This window comes from Heteronotia binoei, chromosome 1, assembly GCF_032191835.1.
Source record: "Heteronotia binoei isolate CCM8104 ecotype False Entrance Well chromosome 1, APGP_CSIRO_Hbin_v1, whole genome shotgun sequence".
Taxonomy (NCBI): Eukaryota; Metazoa; Chordata; class Lepidosauria; order Squamata; family Gekkonidae; genus Heteronotia; species Heteronotia binoei.
In genome coordinates, this window is record NC_083223.1 from 216503683 (window position 1) to 216522096 (window position 18414).

An 18414-nucleotide genomic window follows, 5' to 3' on the forward strand; every position below is an offset into this window, starting at 1 on the left:
AGTGAGTTATGTGTAGAACACAGATGTGGGCACTTGCTGGATACTAAGCAATAACAATCATACGTGTCATCTTGTGAGAGATATATAGTGCATATATTGTGAAAGATAATATAGTCCAGAACAAAGACTGGATTCTTCTATCATATGGAAAGACCCAAAGGAAGATTGTTGTCATAATACAAACCAAGGGAGAGAGTTGTTTTCAGTGGTGTGAATTTACAAGTAGGGATTTGTTTCCAAAGGGCACTGACAAGTTAATCTAGATGGTTTGATGGCATATGCTATAAAACAAGTGTTTTATAAATATTGCTTACCAAAGCTAAATACATTTGGAATAATATGTTCTATTACTGGCAATGTATTCAGTTTCACAAAGACAGAAACAGACTCTTCAGAATTTGCACTTTTAATACCAACAGCGATATATTTTTGATCTGGGGAAATCCGGATGCGCTGGATAAAAAAACCACGAAAGGGCAGATCTTCCGTACTAAGTAATACTTCTACATTTCCTTCATCTAAATATACAAGAGAAAAAGACAATGCTATTGTAACAGAAGTAACACAAAGAACCACCAACTGCTTTTGCATACACTCTTTTGTCATATATAAATGAACATTTTTGAAATGAGTTAGCACAGCAAGCTGACTGAAGTCATGATTCATCCCAAAGGCACAAAGTTGTGACTAGGAGTGTCAGGTCTTTGGCTTCAGTGGAAGACTCTCTGCCCTCTGCTAGCTGTTCTTGCTCAGCTGGGCAGCAGAAGAAAAATGTGGGGGATGAGGGCTGATCAGTGATCAGGCTCCTTAGTAAGCTCGAGAGTCATGCAGTAAAAGGACAGGTCCTCTTGTGGATCAAAAACTGGCTAATTAATAGGAAACAGAGAGTGAATATAAACAGGCAATTTTTGCAGTGGAAGATGGTAAGCAGTGGGGTGCCGCAGGGCTCAGTACTGGGTCCCATGCTCTTTAACTTGTTCATTAATGATTTGGAGTTGGGAGTAAGCAGTGAAGTGGCTAAGTCTGCAAATGACACTAAATTGGTCAAGGTGGTGAGAACCAGAGAGGATTGTGAGGCACTCCAAAGGGATCTGTGGAGGCTGGATGAGTGGGCATCAGCATTGCAGATGAGATTCAATGTGGCCAAGTGCAAACTAATACACATTGGGGCCAAAAATCCTAGCTATAAATACAAGTTGATGGGGTATGAACTGGCAGAGACTGACCAAGAGAGAAATCTTGGGGTCATGGTAGATAACTCACTTAAAATGTCAAGACAGTGTGCGATTGCAATAAAAAAGGCCAACACCATGCTGGGAATTTTTAAGAAGGGAATTGAAAACAAATCAGCCAGTATCATAATGCCCCTGTATAAATCAATGGTTCGGTCTCATTTGTAATACTGTGTACAAGTCTGGTCACCGCACCTCAAAAAGGATATTATAGCATTGGAAAAAATCCAGAAAAGGACAACTAGAATGATTAAAGGTTTGGAACACTTTCCCTATGAAGAAAGGTTAAAACGCTTGGGGTTCTTTAGCTTGGAGAAATGTCAACTGCGGGGTGACATGACAGAGGTTTACAAGATTATGCATGGGATGGAGAAGGGAGAGAAAGAAGTACTTTTCTCCCTTTCTCACAATACAAGAACTCATGGGCATTCAATGAAATTGCTGAGCAGTCGGGTTAGAACAGATAAAAGGAACTACTTCTTCACCCAAAGGTTGATTAACATGTGGAATTCACTGCCGCAAGAGGTAGTGGTGGCTATAAGCATAGCCAGCTTTAAGGGGGGATTGGATAAACATATGGATCAAAGGTCCATCAGTGGCTATTTGCCACAGCGTATTGTTGGAACTCTCTGTCTGAGGCAAGTGATGCTCTGGGTGCTTGGGAGGGGTTACAGGGTGAGGGCTTCTGGTGTCCTGGCCCCACTGATGGACCTCCTGATGGCACCTGATTTTTATGGCCCCTGTGTGATACAGAGTGTTGGACTGTATGGGCCACTGGCCTGATCCAACATGGCTTCTCTTATGTTTCTGGTGATGTGATAGCATCACTTTTGGCATAACCAGAAGTGATGTCATCATCTAACTGGCAATGTCGCTACTTTACTAGCAAGGGTCCCTACTGGCAAGTCTCATACCAGCTGCCAGCCTCATGCTGGCAACTCTTTTTAAGACTAATTTAAGTCCCATAGCTTTAGGTGGGACTTAGACAGCAATCCTAAGCAGCCATATTCAGGACTGTTCAATGGGGCTTACTATCAGAAAAAATGTTCTTAGGATTGCCCTTTTAGTTGTGAGTAACTTCAACCAAAACTGTCCATTCTAACCACTGTTACTGTCATATAACTCAATTTGTTCTGGCTAAGTGTCTGAGATTTCACAAAAGATTAAAAATGCAACCTGTGTGGTAGTCTGGGAGGTGTCAGTTCAACGCTGCAGAACGCTGTGGCACGGCTGTTAATGGGGCTACCACGACGGGAGCACATTCAGCCAGTGCTGAGAGAGCTGCACTGGTTGCCTGTTGTGTTCCGAGTTCACTTCAAGGTGTTGGTACTTACCTTTAAAGCCCTTTATGGTCAGGGACCTGCCTATCTACGGGACCGCCTTTCCCCATATATCCCCCAGAGAGGGAAATCTGCTGTCTGCCCCTGGCCCAAAAGAAGCCAGGCTATGCGCAACAAGATCCAGGGCTTTCTCGGTGGCAGCACCAGAACTTTGGAACACCCTCCCAGAAGCTATAAGGGCCCTGCGGGATTTGTCGGCGTTCCGCAGGGCCTGTAAGACCGAACTGTTTAGACAGGCTTTTCTGGTTGACTGAAAATGGGCTGCCACCGGACATCCTACAGAAGCTGGCGATCATAGTCAGAACCCAATACCGCCAGACTGGATTGAGACAGCGCAAATAGTTTTAAATTGATAAGTGAATTATGGTTTTATATGTTTTATGGAATTGATTGTTTTTATGATATTGTAAGCCGCCCTGAGTCCGCTTGTGGAGAGGGCGGGATATAAATGTAAAGTAATAAATAAATAAAATAAATGCCACCTCAGCTATGAACTCGCAAATTAAAAACCACTCTCTCTCAGCTGCATTCCCCCATCTACAATACAACGCAAATACTACCAGTTTCTGTAAGGTTACTATGTAAATATGAAACACCTTGAACATTCTGAAATAATGCATACAGTCAAGGCATTGTTACTTTTTCCTGAGGATCATCTTCTGTAGTTGAAATGAACAATGACATCTGCAGAATTAGTCCACTAAAGTCAGTAGGTTTAAAATTTAGACTTCTATATTTAAAATTTAATTTAGAATTTAAATTTAAAATATGGAATTCTAAATTTAAATTTAGACTCACTGAGAATCCAAAGATTTCAGAATTGTGTATCTTTTCATAGGATGGCACTGTAAATAAGTTGTGGCTTGTGAACTGTGAACATACTGCTGAGGATCCTTCTAAATATGAAGATGATTCGGGAATGAAATCAGGTGGGAAGACAAAGACTGGATAAAGAACAATGAAATACTTATGTGCAGTCCTAAAAACCACTTTCCTGTGAATCAGCCCCAATGAACAGACATGAGGAGGATTGCTCTCAGACAGAGCCCAATCAAGATCTGAATCCAGATCCTCCCTGATGTGAGAATCTTTGTTGCATTGAAATCAGAACAGAATGCTAAAAATATTCCCCTTATTGATTCAAAATTAGGGTTCAACAATGACAGTTATGTGGGGACACCCTCACTGATCCTTGTCAAAATAAATCATGAATATGTAAAACTAACTATCTAGGGAGTTTTGGGATTCCTGTCTTGTATACTGTGATTTCCTACCTGCTTCTTCCAGCCTTGAACGACATATGCAGCCATTTTCTTCAAAGTAAACATATTCTCCAAACCTAATCTGTTTAAAATTAAAACTTGTATGAATTCAGTACAAAATATGCAGAATTAGATCATGTGCCCTCACTGAGAATCCAAAGATTTTCCTGAAGTTCCTGTTCAACAAACTGTGCTGTTCTGTTTTATGTAGCTTGTGCAAAATCAGAACATTTAAAATAACAATGGATACATTATGGGTGAAAGTATGACCTATTAATATAATGAGGCCTATTAATATCATCATAATGGAAAACACCACAACGTTCTAAAGCCCAAATTGCAGATGGAAAGAATATCTTGGTTACAGTTATTTTGACAAACATGCTTTACGGTTATAATCCTAGGCACAGTTACCTAGTGGTATACGGTTCTGGAGGAATAGAAGCATTTAAAATAATGAATCGTTGGATGTCTACAAGATGTGTTGCTTGCTGCTTTTGTACCTCAGTGGGAGATTCTTTCTTTAGATTTTTTTTGCAGCATCTAAATTTGTCTGCACTTTCATCTACACTTTCACCCATAATCAGTATCCTTACCTTTACAAACCTACAGATATTCCTGCATTATACTTCATGGCTAGAAATTATTCTGCATTTCAGGATTGTAAAAATGGCCACTGTTCTATTTCTGCAATTGATGGCTTACGTATTTATCCCACAATATTCTTCATCTGGTTACAAACATTCACAGCTGTCTATGCTTTTGATTCAGTTCATTCTGAACTTGCCGTTTGCCACAAATATTTATAAATAAGGTCTAGGATCTCATCATGACACATCAGAGGCCATTTAAAAAAATAAAAGGGAATCAAAAAGAAAAAAGAAATTGGATATAAACATACAATCACGCACCTTAAAAAAAAAACTGGGTCACCAAACTGTGGAAAAAACGCTGGAAAAAAGTTTGAAAATAGGAGCTGTGAACTAAGAGGTGAAGATGCAATGACTGGAATGTAAAAGAACAGATGAAATAGCAGATTGCTCTTAGGAGGAATGACCTGGGTGGTCAGCTAATGTGAGTCAGATGTTCTTAGGTGTCCTCCAAGTGAGTAGGGAATGCCCTCATTTGGCAAAACTATGGCTAAACTTCCTTTCTGGTGAACTAACCTGAAGAATCAGTTTATATGGAAGGTTGCATCACAACAGTCTATATAGAGAAAGAATAGCAGATATTCACACCACATGCAATATATAACAAAGAAGCCTTGTGACACTTGGAAGATTAACAGATTTATTGTAGCATGCATGAAAGAAGAAACTGACCCACATTTGACACAGAATATGACAGCATTCAGAAACTCACAGAAGAATATGTCAGTCTACCAGGACACACTATTAATAGTGACCTGAAAGTTACCATTCAACAAACTTCAAAAGTAAGCCCCAAAGGGAAAAGTGCCAAATTAGAATTTATCATTAGGTTTAATTGTAATAACCAGGACTTTAACAGATTTGACTCCTTTGTTACGTATTTACTTCCCTCTGGGGAGGGATGGTGGCTCAGTGGTAGAGCATCTGCTTGGTAAGCAGAAGGTCCCAGGTTCAATCCCTGGCATCTCCAAAAAAGGGTCCAGGCAAATAGGTGTGAAAAACCTCAGCTGAGACCCTGGAGAGCCGCTGCCAGTCTGAGAAGACAATACTGACTTTGATGGACCAAGGGTCTGATTCAGTATAAGGCAGCTTCATATGTTCATATGTTAGTCTTTATAGATATTAAATTGTTTCACATAAACAAGTATTCTCTACTATCATCAATTACAGCTGTTGTGCTTTTCTTGTAGTAAGTTGAATTTTGCATGGAGTTGTGACAAACTTTACATTTTGCATATCATGAAATTTTTTAGCTCACTATTCGCAACTCTGCCTCACCATCCCCCTGTATATATAATTCTACTGACTGAAGTTTCACTTCAGGCATCTGATAAAGTGAGATCTAGCTCGTGCTTCAGCAAATCTAGTAGTCTTTAAGGTGCAACATGACTCCCACTGGTTTTTGCTACAACATGAAGCATAGCTATGCTACTGGAATTAGCACATCGTAATACTTCCGTATAAACCTTCTGAAGCAAATCTCATTGATACCAACAACACCTAATATTAGGAAAATAAAGGACAAATCATATATATTTAGAGATCTTAAATGTGTCAATGCAGATGACTGCAAAGAATTAAAGGGCTGCCTCATGCATACTGTAAAATAAATGGCTTTTAACAGGAGCTCAAGACATTTTTAACGCTGCGTAGTTGCCTAATGTTATATATCAGGGGTGGCCAACAGTAGCTCTCCAGATGTTTTTTGCCTACAACTCCCATCAGCCCCAGCCAGCATGGCCAATGGCTGGCTGGGGCTGATGAGAGTTGTAGGCAAAAAACATCTGGAGAGCTACCGTTGGCTACCCCTGTTATATATGAATACTCAGCCCACATAACAAGAAAACAAATTTCACCCCATTACTACTTAAGCATTCGTCAAAAAATTTGCAGGATCAATCTAATTATAATAAATAAGAGTAGCTTTTATAGGGCCACTGCATTTTTAATTACTTTCTGCATTTATTTTCTTACTTACCATCAAGCTGTCTAGATTAGATGAATACTTCTCATAATGAGTTTCCAGTCGTTGCTTCAATCTCTCTGTCTTTTCTGTGTAATTTGATTGAAAAGCACTCCAGTGTTCCTGCTCTGACTTTAGCAGATCCTAGTATAAACAAGTCAAAAGAAGCAAGTGCTGGGGGGACTGTACTTCTTGCCTTGCAACACAAAACTATACTAATCAAATTTGGCCCTTCAGCACTCAACTGGAACTGGGATTCTTAATAATAGCCTTTTAACAAAACAGCCTTTTAACATAAGAACATAAGAGAAGCCATGTTGGATCAGGCCAATGGCCCATCCAGTCCAACACTCTGTATCACACAGTGGCCAAAAAAATTACACACACACACACACACTATGGCTAATAGCCACTGATGGACCTCTGCTCCATATTTTTATCTAACCCCCTCTTAAAGCTGGCTATGCTTGTAGCCGCCACCACCTCCTGTGGCAGTGAATTCCACACGTTAATCACCCTTTGGGTGAAGAAGTACCTCCTTTTATCCGTTCTAACCCGACTGCTCAGCAATTTCATTGAATGCCCACGAGTTCTTGTATTGTGAGAAAGGGAGAAAAGTACTTCTTTCTCTACCTTCTCCATCCCATGCATTATCTTGTAAACCTCTATCATGTCACCCCGCAGTCGACGTTTCTCCAAGCTAAAGAGCCTCAAGCGTTTTAACCTTTCTTCATAGGGGAAGTGTTCCAAACCTTTAATCATTCTAGTTGCCCTTTTCTGCACGTTTTCTAATGCTATAATATCCTTTTTGAGGTGCGGTGACCAGAATTGCACATAGTATTCCAAATGAGACCGCACCATTGATTTATACAGGGGCATTATGATACTGGCTGATTTGTTTTTAGTTCCCTTCCTTATAATTCCCAGCATGGCGTTGGCCTTTTTTATTGCAATCACACACTGTCTTGACATTTTCAGTGAGTTATCTACCACGACCCCAGTCAGTCTCTGCCAGTTCACACCCCATCAACTTGTATTTGTAGCTGGGATTCTTGGCCCCAATGTGCATTACTTTGCACTTGGCCACATTGAACATCATCTGCTACGTTGACGCCCACTTACCCGGCCTCAACAGATCCCTTTGGAGTTCCTCACAATCCTCTCTGGTTCTTACCATCCTGAACAATTTAGTGTCATCTGCAAACTTGGCCACTTCACTGCCTACTCTCAACTCAAAATCATTTATGAACAAGTTAAAGAGCATGGGGCCCAGTACTGAGTCCTGCGGCACTCTACTGCTTACCGTCCTCCACTGCGAAGACTGCCCATTTATACTCACTCTCTGCTTCCTATTAATTAGCCAGTTTTTGATCCACAAGAGGACCTGTCCTTTTACTCCATGACTCTCGAGCTTACTAAGGAGCCTTTGATGAGGAACTTTATCAAAAGCTTTCTGGAAGTCAAGGTAAACAACATCTATTGGGTCTCCTTTGTCCACATGTTTGTTCACCCCCCTCAAAGAAATGTAACAGGTTAGTGAGGCAAGATCTTCCCTTACAGAACCCATGCTGAGACTTCCTCAATAACTCGTGTTCATCAATGTGCCTACTCATTCTGTCCTTGATAATGGTTTCTACCAACTTTCCCGGTATTGAAGTCAGACTGACTGGCCTGTAGTTACCCAGATCTCCTCTGGAACCCTTTTTAAAGATGGGGTGACATTTGCTACCTTCCAGTCCTCAGGAACGGAGGCAGATTTCAATGAAAGATTACATATTTTTGTCAAAAGATCCACAAGTTCAACTTTGAGTTCTTTCAGAACTCTTGGATGTATGCCATCCGGACCTGGTGACTTATTAGTTTTTAACAAAATAACATTTATCCTGATTATTGCTAGGATTATGAAATCTGATTTGGCCTTTCAGCAATCTGACTGGGAGGATATTTTAATCTGCATATTTAATCTTAGAAAGGCTAAGTAAAAAAAACCCCAAGGATCTACTTTCTTCCTTACAGGCATCAGCTACTTAGTGCCCCTGACTTAACTGTCTGAGGAAAAGAATTTCTTATCAGAAAAACAGGAAGTGACACTTCTGATCACAGGGTTGTTTGCAGTCTTCTCTACTTTGTACAGAAGATCAAGAAATTCCTGCAACGATTCAGAGTTTGTTGTCTAGGAAATAAATTAACACACACAGCAAGCAGGAGGATGTGGAATAATTGGGTGCTGGGGGAAACCTGGAAAGCAGTAACCCCCAAGAAAATGCAATCCTTGTTAGAACTGTCACAGCTTTTTAATAGTATTGCCCATGTTGCATTGTGTGTGGCACAAAACCATTTGTGAATGATGAGCATGAGAACAAGCAGGCATTGTGCTTGCAGGCCTATAAATGCATGACATCATCAGTTTTCAATCTTCCAGCAAGCACGCATACTTTGTCACAATACTGTTAGATCACTAGCGGATCTTATGGGCAAATGCGAAGGGTGATGCAAGCTTTCCATTATCTACCCAGGTCTGCCAACACATGAAACATAAAGCAGCGAAATCTTCTATCTGAGTAATGTGTCTGAGGGGAAAGGATTGCATCTGACCTATTTAATGCCCACTTAGCGGAACCCTGTCTTTGCTGTCACATGAGGTCCTGTAATAGGAAGCAGAGAGTCAGTATAAATGGGCAGTCTTCGCAGTGGAGGACGGTAAGCAGTGGGGTGCCGCAGGGCTCGGTACTGGGTCCCATGCTCTTTAACTTGTTCATAAATGATTTAGAGTTGGGAGTGAGCAGTGAAGTGGCCAAGTTCGCGGATGACACTAAATTGTTCAGGGTGGTGAGAACCAGAGAGGATTGTGAGGAACTCCAAAGGGATCTGTTGAGGCTGGGTGAGTGGGCATCAACGTGGCAGATGCGGTTCAATGTGGCCAAGTGCAAAGTAATGCACATTGGGGCCAAGAATCCCAGCTACAAATACAAGTTGATGGGGTGTGAACTGGCAGAGACGGACCAAGAGAGAGATCTTGGGGTCGTGGTAGATAACTCACTGAAAATGTCAAGACAGTGTGCGTCTGCAATAAAAAAGGCCAACGCCATGCTGGGAATTATTAGGAAGGGAATTGAAAACAAATCAGCCAGTATCATAATGCCCCTGTATAAATCGATGGTACGGTCTCATTTGGAGTACTGTGTGCAGTTCTGGTCGCCGCACCTCAAAAAGGATATTATAGCATTGGAGAAAGTCCAGAGAATAATAATAATAATAATAATAATAATAATAATAATATTTTATTTTTATATCCCGCCCTCCCCGCCAGGCGGGCTCAGGGCGGCTAACAGACATGGGGTCCCATGATTCACATTAAACAATATAGCAGGCATGGGAGTCCCATGATTCACATAAAACATAGCAATTTAAACATTAATTACAAATAAGTTATTTAAAATACATAAAACATATAGAAGGGCAACTAGAATGATTAAAGGGCTGGAGCACTTTTCCTATGAAGAAAGGTTGAAACGCTTGGGACTCTTTAGCTTGGAGAAACGTCGACTGCGGGGTGACATGATAGAGGTTTACAAGATAATGCATGGGATGGAGAAAGTAGAGAAAGAAGTACTTTTCTCCCTTTCTCACAATACAAGAACTCGTGGGCATTCCATGAAATTGCTGAGCAGAAAGGTTAAAACGGATAAAAGGAAGTACTTCTTCACCCAAAGGGTGATTAACATGTGGAATTCACTGCCACAGGAGGTGGTGGCGGCCACAAGTATAGCCACCTTCAAGAGGGGTTTAGATAAAGATATGGAGCACAGGTCCATCAGTGGCTATTAGCCACAGTGTATGTGTATATAAAATTTTTTGCCACTGTGTGACACAGAGTGTTGGACTTGATGGGCCATTGGCCTGATCCAACATGGCTTCTCTTATGTTCTTATGACTCACAGGCTGTGATTTGCTTGAGAGCATCTAATTGTGTCACAGTGAAACTAAGGTGGATGGAAAAATAAGAGGGAGTCTCCTGTAACTGGTGCTGAGATTTGTTAAAGGATGAAATGTAAAAATAATAATAATCTGTAAAGAATAACATGATGGATAACCTTATGATGGATACTTCTTGAACAGATCAATGTCCGCAACGCTCTTTGTCCCCTCCCTCCTTTAATTGTTAGCATTCTAATCACACATCATTTGGAAAAGATTTTTTTTCAGCTTACAGTATTTTAAATTTTACTCAAACCCACGTTTTGCTATTTAGATTATTACAGAAAATAAAGAATGTCAGAAGGAAATAAGCCCAGCTTGAATCTTTTCTTCAGACTGTGCTATTTAGATTTTATACTTACAGAATCAGGAGACCCTTTAGTGCAGAACTACAGCTATCTCAATTAAACAGCAAACCTAAGCAGAGTTACAGAGTTATTTTTTTAATGGATGTGACTTTCATAAGGTGTAAACTTTACTGATATTTAGGTTTGAACTGCAAGAGTCTTGCTGCATATGAAGGCCTACCAAATTAACTATGGCACAAGCTTTATCCTGGTTATTACATTTCTAGTGGTCAGATTTTAAAATAGATAGAATAGTAAAATGGGGGGTTGGTAACAAGAAAAGTGTATCTCCTAAGTTCATTGGAAGAAGAGCAAGCTAAAGATGTAGCAGATAGCAGATAAATAAGATAATACAATTGAGCCAGAAATTATTAGATGCGAGCCATGAACTACCAGCAATGCTGATTCTGTGAATGAGCATCATGAGAGGAAGGGCAGGAAAGGTTGCATCAGTGCTTATGTCTCGTGTCCCTTTCTTACACATCCAAGGAAATGCTGATTGCCACTTTGTGGACAGGAAGCAATTTTCCCCAGGCCAGTTTGCCCAGGGATCCTGAAGGTTTGTTTTTTTTTCTTTTTGCCACCTTCTGGCCATGGAGCAGGGGTAACTTGGTGTGTGTGTGTGAGATATTTATGAATTTCCTGCACTGTGCAGGGCATTGGTCTAGATGACCCTGGAGGTCCCTTCCAACTCCATGATTCTATGATCAAGCAGAATGGAATTTTTAAAACCTTTTCCAGCCACAAACCCTGTAGTGGTTCATGGTTTACCTGGAAGAAGGTGGTGCTTTTTATTATGTGAAATCAAATTTTGTACCTTGCAAGAAAAGAGCCTCAGTGGCTGAATGCCTCCTTGGGAACTTGGCAGAACACAGGCATTTCTAATGTTCTTTGTGAAAAATATTTGTGGTTTCTTTTGATTATAAAGTCTTAAAGTGGGTGAAAATTTGGAACAGTTTGCACAGTGTCCAACAGTGTCCTTCAAGATCTGAAGAAAATATTTTGTGCCTAAATGCATGATGCCAAAAATCTTCAATATGTCAACTCATTCTTCTTTAAAGCATTATCAGATGAGATTACACCAGGCACCGTTGCATAATATGAACTAATGTTACAATGCATCCACAAAGGTGAACAATCTTCAATGTCCCAGGATTCAGAGTAAAAACTAGAAAAGAAACAAGAAACTGTAATTTTAATGGAAAAGAAACTAAAAGCAATCTAAAGACTGAGTCTCTTTATTCCATTCTAAAATTGAACTTATATTAAAAAAGAAAAACGTTTTTCTAAGAATGCATAATGCCAATATCACCATACTAAAAAGATATCCCACAATCAATAATGGATCTTAAGTTATTTCACAAAATAAGCACCGAGAACTCTGTAATATCTCCTGGCCAGATCTCCTCCCATCCACTATTTCATTAGATCTGTTAGTACAATACAAAAGGGCAGTGGAAATTACACAGACTCATTAGAGGTTGAAAGACCTACAGGACTTCATGTAATAGGCTCTGTCTGCATCAAGTTGAATCTACTTGGAAATGTTCTAAAGTCATGAAAATCTGACAGAGAAGCAGTCCTAACCTCTGTGTATATTCACAAATGTTCACATTTTCTACCATAACCCTGCCCAACTGTGATATATCATGTCGATTACAGAGAGCCAGGCATTTATGATTTCCACTAGGAACCCATAAAAAACCCCCCTCAGGTTTAGTGCTGTTAACCTGAAACAGGATGCTGTCAGCCATCTGGCAGGGTACAACATATTGCTAGTACACTAAATTCAGCTTCATCATAATTTGTGCAAATTTTACTTACAAAACCCTCACTTTTCCATGTACACTTCAGCAAAAAAAAAGTTATCCTATCCCTCTTGAGCACTGGACTAGGACTTGGGAGACAGTTCAAATCCCCGGTCTATCAAGAAAGCTTGTTTGGCGACTTTAGGCCAGTCACACACTCTCATCCTAGTCTACCTCATAGGGTTGTTATGTGAGGATAAAATGAAGGAAAGGAGAGCAGAACAATGCAAACCACTTCAGGCCCTCACTGGGGAGAAATGCTGGGTATAAATGGAATAAATAGGTAAGTACGTAAATAAAGTGTGCATTCTCTTTTGACAGCTACTTGGTAAAAATGGTAGGATACACAAGACTGGGTACTCGAATGGCAATGCTATTTCAGCCTTTTGTTTTGGCAAAAATGCATTTGGATCTAGATTAACGATGTGGAAATAAAGTTGGTGCTTCCTTTTCTATTAAACAGGAGGCAGGATTTTGTGTTTTTTAATAAGCAACTCACAAAAATAATACTTTGAAAAGAACTTCAGTGTTTCTGTTCTGACTTTAGCAGATCATAGTATAAACAGGCCAAAAAAGCAAGCGTTTGAGGTACCATAGTTTGCTGTGCAACACAATACAACACTAATCTGATCTACCAAGGCATCAAGTTCTAAGTGTATGTGGAAATGTAGTTTGGCATATAAAAAGGACATGGCACTTCTGCTGGTGTCTTTTCTGTCCTTGTACATTAGATCAGGGAATTCCAAGGCTGATCGGTAAGTAGACTGCTACAGCATCAGTCTCAACACCACACAGAGCAGATATATATCACCAACAGGTGCGAAAAGGAACATTTTATTATTTCTTATAGGATGTAAATCAACATACATAAGAAGCAGAGGACTATGGAATAATTGTATGCCGGGGGTTCTTCTTTCCAACAGATCTAAAGTAGCAAACTTCAAACAAATTCATTGCTTGATACACTTTTGAACAGCTGCTCATACTGCATTGTGTGTGACACAGTAAGTGATGATCTTCAGGACAAGTTAGAGTTGTGCATGTTGCCTTCAGTTCTGAAAACCCTAGGGATGATTACTGAAAAGTAAGTTTCATAAGGTTGCATACAATCTGTTTCCTAGTAAATGTACTCGATATTACCACTTTAGCCGTAGCTGTTTTATACATCTTTGCAACGCTGATCTCTTCAAATTTTAAGTAACAAACCCCTGCCCCCCCATTTCCTAACAACACCAGATTTAGGATAGAGTTTGGCCAGACCCAGATTTTGGCAACAGCTACGCTCCAAATTCTGTCCACAACAGACGCAGTAGCCATTCTTAATTTCCGCATTTTATTAATAAAATAGTTGGAGGAGAAATTACCTCTTTTACCTTTTGTCTCTCAACACGATAGAATTTCACTTTCCAGGAAACACTGGGAACACCGCTGCTTTGTAGCAGATCATCGACAAGCAGCAACTGACGCTCTAATAATGATGACATCAAAGAAATGCGCCTGATTCTTTGAGTTGCCCACAGGAGATATTTAGGATGCCCTTGCCCACAGTGAAGATGGAAGACAAAAGTAGTCTTCCTCAGTCATCACTTTGCCCTTACTCACCATGGCGATCGCCCTTCGTAACTATCTGAATCTTTTGTCCGCCCAAATATAAAATGGCGACCAGTTTGAGTCGTTCCGTCCCCATTTTGGATTTGGGAATTCAAATATTCAAACCGAGCCTACATTATTATCCAGTAAATAAAATTAACGAAATAGTGTGGACTGAACTGCCGAGTTTTATCTGATTATGAACAGTTTCTCTCCGCGTTGTCTCTTTACAGAGAGATAATCACGGGTGAACTCCCCCCCCCCCCGCTCTTATTCCAGAAACGAAGTGCTTGGGAAAGAAAACTTTGTTATCTTTTCAAAATTCTGCAGGTCGGAGAGCACAGGAGTTAAATCAGGGGGTATAAAAAGAGAAGTTTCTTAGTGTATCGGAAAGAATGAGGTTTCATACAGTGCAACAACTCGCTCATAATCTCGGTCCGTCGCGTCCTGGCCCACACACTGCTGCAACTGTTCTGTGCCTCTTTTTCGCCCTTCTCAAAGATGGTTTCTAACGGTCTCTGCTTGCTAAACGGGCGGTTCGATGAGCGACTGTTCCTCAGTAGGACTGAGGCAAAAGCTTTTCAGTTCTGAGCGTGCCCCACGTGCCCGGGGAACTGAAAGCAGTGGTTCTCCCACAGTGAGTCTGGAGTGACTTCCAAGCTCCACCTGCTTTTATCGGGGCACGTTTTCTGTTTTGTAGCCTAAACCTGGGGAAGAATTGAGAAGATGACTGAGGCAACCTCTAGCATTCTTCCTCCTTCTCCTCCTGACGCTGACAGGTGTCAGGCAGGGAGAGAAGACGAAGACGCCGGGGAAGCCAGGAAAACAAGCAAGCAGGCAATCGCTAAAGCCCGCTGGAAGCTGCTCAGACAGGTACAACAACCACTATAATGTTTCCCTTCCCGTTTTCCCTCAAGGACTTCCTCAGCGTTATGCATAAATTCTCTAGCAACTTCTTGGTGGGTCAAAAAACGCTTTGCTGTAATTTTTTTCCATTCACCTCTGCGATATCTGGAAGGTAAGTAATGAACGTTTATGGTTAGTTATCTGCAAGTAATTGACAAGAAGTTGATAGAGCATAAGTTGCCCAAAGATTGCCCCTCAAGAGTTCAGTGTTGAAGGAGCTGAACTCAAATGCAGTGCAGTTTCGTCAGCTAGAATCAGCTGGGTGCTGTGGATCATAATTCTGCGTAGCTGGTTTTTTTGTGGGTCACCAGCTCTTCTGTTACAGTGGTTTTGCAAGCGGGTGCTGGAAAGGCTTCTGAGTAGAAAATGAAGCCTTCCCCTACTTTTCGTTTGCTGCACTGAAAGAGAAAAGACCTTCAGGTGCGGTGTGACACAGAAATGTACATCAGTCAAAACAGCTATTCCAGTAAAATTCTGGTGTTGTATCCACAGCATATAGTTGCTTGTGTTGTCACTGTGTGTGGGAGCTACTCACTGTGTGGATAATAAAACAGACCTGTGGCTCCTCAAAGACCAACAATACTTTATTCTAACATCCTTCCCCCTTTCTTTCCATCAAATCACTGACATATGTAGGGTTTTCAAGGCAAGAAATGTTAAGAGGCAGTTTGCAATTGCCTGTATCTTTGTAGCGACCCTGGTGTTCTGGGTTATCCAAGTAAGGACAATTCCAGTTTCCCCCCCTTATCTTCTGTATTGAAAGTTTGCCTAATGAGGATTAACGCATTACATGCAGGGCTTTTTTTTGTAGCAGGAACTCCTTTGCATATTAGGCCACACCCCACTCATGTAGCCAATCCTCCTGGAGTTTATAGTAGGCCCTGTACTAAGAGCCCTGTAAACTTTTGGAGGATTGGCTACATAAGGGGGGGGGGGGTATGACCTAATATGCAAAGGAGTTCCTGCTACAAAAAAAGCCCTGCATCTGAGGGCTCTAGCCTGCAAACGATGCAGGAATAACATTTAGTAGTGTTTATGGTGCTCAAGACCTATTTATTTTTGCTGTAATAGATTAAATGGCTATTCCTGTGGAATTATCATCTTGCAGACAATGTGTGCCATTATCTTTGCCAAAGCTGCAAATATCGTAAAAGTGTGCCATGAATTGTGTTTTTAAACAATTTTATTGATAACGTATGGTAATAATTTCCATTAATAACTTCTTTTCATCTATCCCGTATGCTTCTTTCTAATCACCCCTCCCCCCATTACTTGACCCCCGTCAGTGTTATTTACTCAAAATACTAATATTAAAAGGTACCCTTAATTCCTAAGAACTAAAATTAATATTCTTCTTTCTTCTAAAGTTTAATCATTATCAAAAATTGTCCAATGTCCTTTTACTTTCCACTCGTCTTCTACATAACTTCTAATTTTTTTCCACTCCCTTTTAAAATCTTCTAAATCATAGTCTCTTAAAGTTCTTGTTAATTTGTCCATCTCACTCCATGTCATAACTTTTACAATCCAATCCCATTTTTCTGGTATTTTTTCTTGCTTCCATAACTGTGCGTAGTGTCCTAGCAGCTGAAAGCAAGTACCAAATTATAGTTCTATCTTCTTTTGGAAATTTTTCCATTTGTAATCCCAACAGAAAAGTCTCTGCAACTTTCTTGAATTCATATCCCAAGATCCTAGAAATTTCTTGTTGGATTATCTGCCAATTCTTTTTCGCCCTTTCACAAGTCCACCACATATGGTAGAAAGAACCTTCATGTTTTTTTACATTTCCAGCGTCTGTCTGGCATCTTGTTATTCATCTTTGCCATTTTTTTAGGAGTCATATACCATCTATACATCATTTTAAAACAGTTCTCTTTAATACATGTTGAAAGTTTCATAGAGTTCTTCCATAAATAGTCCCATGTATCCATCTGTATTTCTTTATTTACATTTATTGCCCATGTAATCATTTGAGATTTCACTACTTCATCTTCTGTAGACCATTTTAAAAGTAATTTATTAAGTTTTTGAAATTAAATTTTTATTATCTCCAAGCAGAACTTTTTCCATTTCTGTTTACTCTTGTCTTATTCCTTCAGTTTTAATATCGTTTTCCACCAAACTCTTTATTTGTTGCATTTGAAACCAATCGTAATTGTTTTTCAACTCCAGAGCAGTTTTCAATTCTATTTTGCCACTTTGTATTTTTAATAGTTGATTGTATGACAGCCATTTTTCTTCACCTGTCTCAGCTTTTTTTTTTATCACTTCTGCTGGCACTATCCATAATGGTTTTCTTTCATCACCATATTTCTTATACTTCATCCAGGTATTCAACAAATTATTTCTTATATACGTGGGGATTCAGGGGTTGGCTTTACAATGGCTTGCCTCTTTCCTCAAGGGTCGGGGACAAAGAGTGGCGATTGGGAGTGAACTGTCCTGGAGGTGCCCGCTTGATTGCGGGGTCCCTCAGGGAGCAGTTCTTTCCCCGATGTTGTTTAACATCTACATGCGCCCTCTTGCCCAGATTGCCCGGAGATATGGGCTGGGTTGCCACCAGTACGCTGATGACACCCAGCTCTATCTGCTCATGGACGGCCAGCCTGCCTGTGCCCCAGAAAACCTGGACCTGGCATTGCAAGCCGTGTCTAGATGGCTCAGGCTGAGCGGGCTGAAACTAAATCCAGCGAAGACAGAGGTCCTTTGCTTGGATCGCCGTGGTCCAGGGAGGGAGATTCCCTTATCTGCCCTTGATGGTGTGCCTCTGACAGCGGTGCACATGGTTAGGAGCGTGGGGGTGCTATTGGAGCCTACTCTAACTATGGAGGCCCAGATAGCAGCCACTGCCAAGTCCGCATTTTTTCATCTTAGGCGGGCAAGGCAGTTGACCCCTTTCCTGGAGAACGGCGATCTGGCAACAGTGATCCATGCAACGGTCACCTCGAGGCTGGACTACTGCAATGCCCTCTACATGGGGCTGCCCCTGTGCCGAACCCGGAAATTGCAGCTAGTGCAGAATGCCGCTGCCCGGCTGTTGTCAGGGCTCCCTAGACGGGAGCACATTCAGCCGGGGCTCCGGGGACTGCATTGGCTGCCGATAACATACCGAGTTTGGTACAAGGTGCTGGTTATGACCTTTAAAGCCCTTTATGGCCTGGGACCTACCTACCTTAGGGACCGTCTCTCCCCACATGTTCCCCAGAGAGTGCTGAGATCGGGGTCTCAGAACCTCCTTATAATCCCTGGGCCAAAGGAGGCCCGTCTGAAAGCGACCAGAGACAGGGCCTTTTCGATTGCAGCCCCCTGTTGGTGGAACCAGCTCCCGGAGGAGG

The 18414-nt window shown here is 41.1% G+C and overlaps 2 protein-coding genes across 5 annotated transcripts in view; one reads left to right on the top strand and one right to left on the bottom strand.

The window, feature by feature from the left end:
- PREPL (prolyl endopeptidase like) overlaps nucleotides 1-14196 on the bottom strand; it is a 63035-nt gene extending 48839 nt beyond the window's left edge. The window contains exons 1-5 of one of the 2 annotated variants that reach the window (XM_060247610.1): nucleotides 13945-14196; nucleotides 11590-11940; nucleotides 6463-6591; nucleotides 3847-3916; nucleotides 315-518 (exon numbers count right to left, since the gene is read on the bottom strand). In XM_060247610.1, the coding sequence (XP_060103593.1) occupies nucleotides 315-518; nucleotides 3847-3916; nucleotides 6463-6591; nucleotides 11590-11790 (604 nt within the window). In that variant the 5' untranslated portion in view covers nucleotides 11791-11940; nucleotides 13945-14196. The remainder of the gene's footprint in view (nucleotides 1-314; nucleotides 519-3846; nucleotides 3917-6462; nucleotides 6592-11589; nucleotides 11941-13944) is intronic. The other variant, XM_060247619.1, reaches the window with a different exon arrangement.
- Nucleotides 14197-14690: 494 nt separating this feature from the next.
- CAMKMT (calmodulin-lysine N-methyltransferase) overlaps nucleotides 14691-18414 on the top strand; it is a 551334-nt gene continuing 547610 nt past the window's right edge. For 2 of the 3 annotated variants that reach the window (XM_060247636.1, XM_060247645.1), the window contains exon 1: nucleotides 14779-15043. In XM_060247636.1, coding sequence (XP_060103619.1) covers nucleotides 14897-15043 — 147 coding nt within the window. In that variant the 5' untranslated portion in view covers nucleotides 14779-14896. Of the gene's footprint in view, nucleotides 15044-18414 lie in introns of all 3 variants that reach the window. The other variant, XM_060247632.1, reaches the window with a different exon arrangement.